Source organism: Triticum dicoccoides, chromosome 4B (assembly GCF_002162155.2).
Source record: "Triticum dicoccoides isolate Atlit2015 ecotype Zavitan chromosome 4B, WEW_v2.0, whole genome shotgun sequence".
In the NCBI taxonomy this organism is placed as follows: domain Eukaryota; kingdom Viridiplantae; phylum Streptophyta; class Magnoliopsida; order Poales; family Poaceae; genus Triticum; species Triticum dicoccoides.
The window spans coordinates 664,328,380-664,331,521 of NC_041387.1; the positions used below are offsets into that span (position 1 = coordinate 664,328,380).

Sequence of the window (3,142 nt, forward strand, 5' to 3'; positions counted from 1 at the left end):
TTATGTGCCCTTATATATAGCATATTTTCCATACTCCCATAGGCCGGCCGGCCCTTATCCGTATACTGGTCCTTCGTCCTCCTTCTCATCATTTTCCTTCCTTGGGAATTCTTGGTCTCCGAGCTACTCCATGAATGCCTGCGCTCTGAACTCGGTATCTCCCTTTTCTTCTTCATACCCGTTAATACCGGCTGCATGCATGCTGATCTCTACCTCGTGAGCTATGTAGATGGAGATGAAGGCGAAGCCGGCGAGGGGCGGGAAGAGGAGCAGGGCGAGCGGCGGCACGGCGGTGGTGCTGCTGGAGAAGAAGGAGTCCGAGAAGGAGAGGAGGAAGCGCATGAAGGGGCTCTGCGAGAAGCTCGCATCCCTCATCCCAAGAGAACACTGCTGCTCCAGCACTGTAAGAACACGTACGCCTCTTCTCATTGCGGCCGGAGCATGCCTGAGCAGCGTGATAGCCAGCTTTTTCACTCCAAGTTTATCTTGTGATTTCGTCTCGAAAAGGCATGATCTTTATTTTGAATATTTAGCTACTAATGGATTTTTTTCCGAAAAAGATGGATTACACCCCGGGTCATGGAGTGATGCACATGGCCCTACCTTATCTAATTCAATGTTCTACAGTATCCAACCGAAGAAAACGACACAAGCGCCATGTAGGACGGTCATACTGTAAAAAAAACAACATCAACCAAAAGTAACAAAAAGATATGAATCCTCTTACCTCAGAAATCCTATTACTAGAATGCCAACCATATAATGATTGAATAAAATCCGAGCGACCATCTCCTATCAGTAGCACCCGGCGACAGTGAACGCCCTCTCCTCCCAGCTCAGGAGGACCACGTATGGAGCTAATTAATAGCTTTGAAAATGACATGTAAAAGGTTTGAATATTCAACCGGGTTAAAAAGTTAGAACGCAATTATTGCGGCAACTCTCCATAGCCAAAAGTAAAGCACAAACTTTAACATGAATCTGGGCCTTAATGCTAGGATGAATACCCTCCAACTAGTACGCAAACATATTCAAACTACCTGTAGGTGGAGATAGATTAAAGACGACATGAACAGTACACTGTAATAATTTGGCAAGAAGGCATTGAAGGAAAATATGCTGAATCTGTTCTTCATTGCCACAAAAACAACAATTTGTGCAACCTTGTCACTCACACTTCTTGAGGTTATTCTTAGTTAAGATCATTTTTCTATCTAGCTACCATAAGAAAATCTTGATTGTAGTTGGAACTTTAATCTTTGAAATATACTTGCGATGAAACGCAGGCCATCATTGATGAGGTATGTATACATGGATTTCAAAGAGAAAACACCGGAGGAAATCAACTTCCAACGGAAAAGTGTCTGGTTCTTCATTGGGGGTGACCATCATCAATCTATTGATAAGGTGCAACTGCCAACTGTTCCATCCACTTCTCCCCGATGAGAGACCGTCTAATTGCAACATTCAGTGGAACATGTTCCAACACCGATGCAACAGAAACCTCCTTCCTTTTCACAATGTTTTAAAGATAAGTGTATTGCAAAGCTAGAGGCTCGTCCCCCAGCCATGTAGTGGTTAAGCCAATGCCCACCACAAAGGATCCTCTACAAAAAAAATATATTTTTGACCCCATCAAACCTTTCCAAAATGGCGAATCAACGGGTTTGGCTTGAACCCGAGACAAGGATTTTGAATGGAGATACTTATTTCTCAACAACTCCTGCCAGACCCCACCCTCAGTAAGTAACTTGAACAACGATTTGCTGAGCAGACACTTATTTTTTATTTTGAGATCCTCCAGACCAAGACCACCTTGGTCTATAGGTCTGCAAATAACACCGCATCTCGTTAGGCGGTATTTTCTTTTGTTTTCATCAGATTGCAAGAAGAATCTAGATGTACAGAGGTCAAGTCTTTTCCTAACCACTTCGGTACCCCAAAGATGGACAACATGAACATTGGTAAGCTAGTTAGGACCAAGGTGTCTCCTCAGAAAATGGGTACCACATATCATTGAAGTTACTAACCAAGAAGTCAAGTCTTTTCTTGATTGCTTTAGGTACCACATATCGTTGAACAAAACCCACAATTGATCTTATGTTAGATGATTCTGTAATCCAAAAGGTTTGATTATGTGTGATTGTGCATCACAATGCAAAGATCGGTAAAAATAGAACTCTTCCATCATCTAAAAATATAAGGTTATTTGAGCGAAGTAAATCATGTCAAGAAATAAATATTGAAATTCTTCCATGTAATGTTTTCATGTTGTTGTTCCTTTAATGTGTACTCAGGATACAATGACCCAGCTAGGCAGCCTGGATGTTGGGGCGTCATACATCAAGAAGCTGAAGGAGAGGGTCGATGAGCTACAACGTAGGAGGAGCTCCGTGCAGGCCTTCGACACATTAAAAGGAGATACTAGTATCCCAACGCCCACTACCACGACTACCACAAGCAGTGGTCCTGGGTCGCCAGAAGAAGAGAAAGCTTGGGAGGCATCGGAACCGGTATTGCAGGTGCGGCAACACGACGATTCAAGCATGGAGGTGAGACTAATATGCTGCATGGAGAGGCCGATCAAGCTCCATGAGGTAATCACCATCCATGAGGAAGAAGGTGCTGAGATCATCAACGCCAATCACTCGGTTGCTGGCCACAAAATGTTCTACACTATACACTCTCGGGTAAGTATACCTAGGTTCAGCCTTTTGCTTTTGCAACTAGCAAATATATCTGCAAAATGTATGGCGCACAAGAGTCTTAAGGATTCAAGTTTTGAACAATAATTAATTACACCTATAATATATAATTTATATTATATGGAAATCGTATCACTAGATTCGTATTCAAAAGCACCTGATTCTGAATTAAATGATTTTTGTGCCAAAAACAGTCTTCCTTTTTGGAACTTTGTATCAGTAGCCTTATAAAAATATTTGACCATAATTTATTGAGGGGTACCCATTTGTTTCTAGTGTTATATTAAACTGAATAGTGACGTATATATACAAGTAAAATGCACATCGTAAGAGAAAATATGAGAGCGGTGCATCCATGTACCCATAGGTGAAAATGGGAACCATAGATTCCTCCAAACATTTTCTCAAAAGCTGTGGAGCCATAACAAGAGACCCAA

General features: G+C 42.0%; 1 protein-coding gene across 2 annotated transcripts in view; it reads left to right on the forward strand.

Moving 5' to 3' along the window:
- LOC119292173 (transcription factor bHLH168-like) overlaps nucleotides 1–3,142 on the forward strand; it is a 5,239-nt gene continuing 2,097 nt past the window's right edge. Inside the window, exons 1-3 of one of the 2 annotated variants that reach the window (XM_037571004.1) lie at nucleotides 1–154; nucleotides 230–403; nucleotides 2,298–2,690. In XM_037571004.1, the coding sequence (XP_037426901.1) occupies nucleotides 131–154; nucleotides 230–403; nucleotides 2,298–2,690 (591 nt within the window). In that variant the 5' untranslated portion in view covers nucleotides 1–130. Of the gene's footprint in view, nucleotides 155–229; nucleotides 404–1,286; nucleotides 1,408–2,297; nucleotides 2,691–3,142 lie in introns of those variants that run through there. The other variant, XM_037571005.1, reaches the window with a different exon arrangement.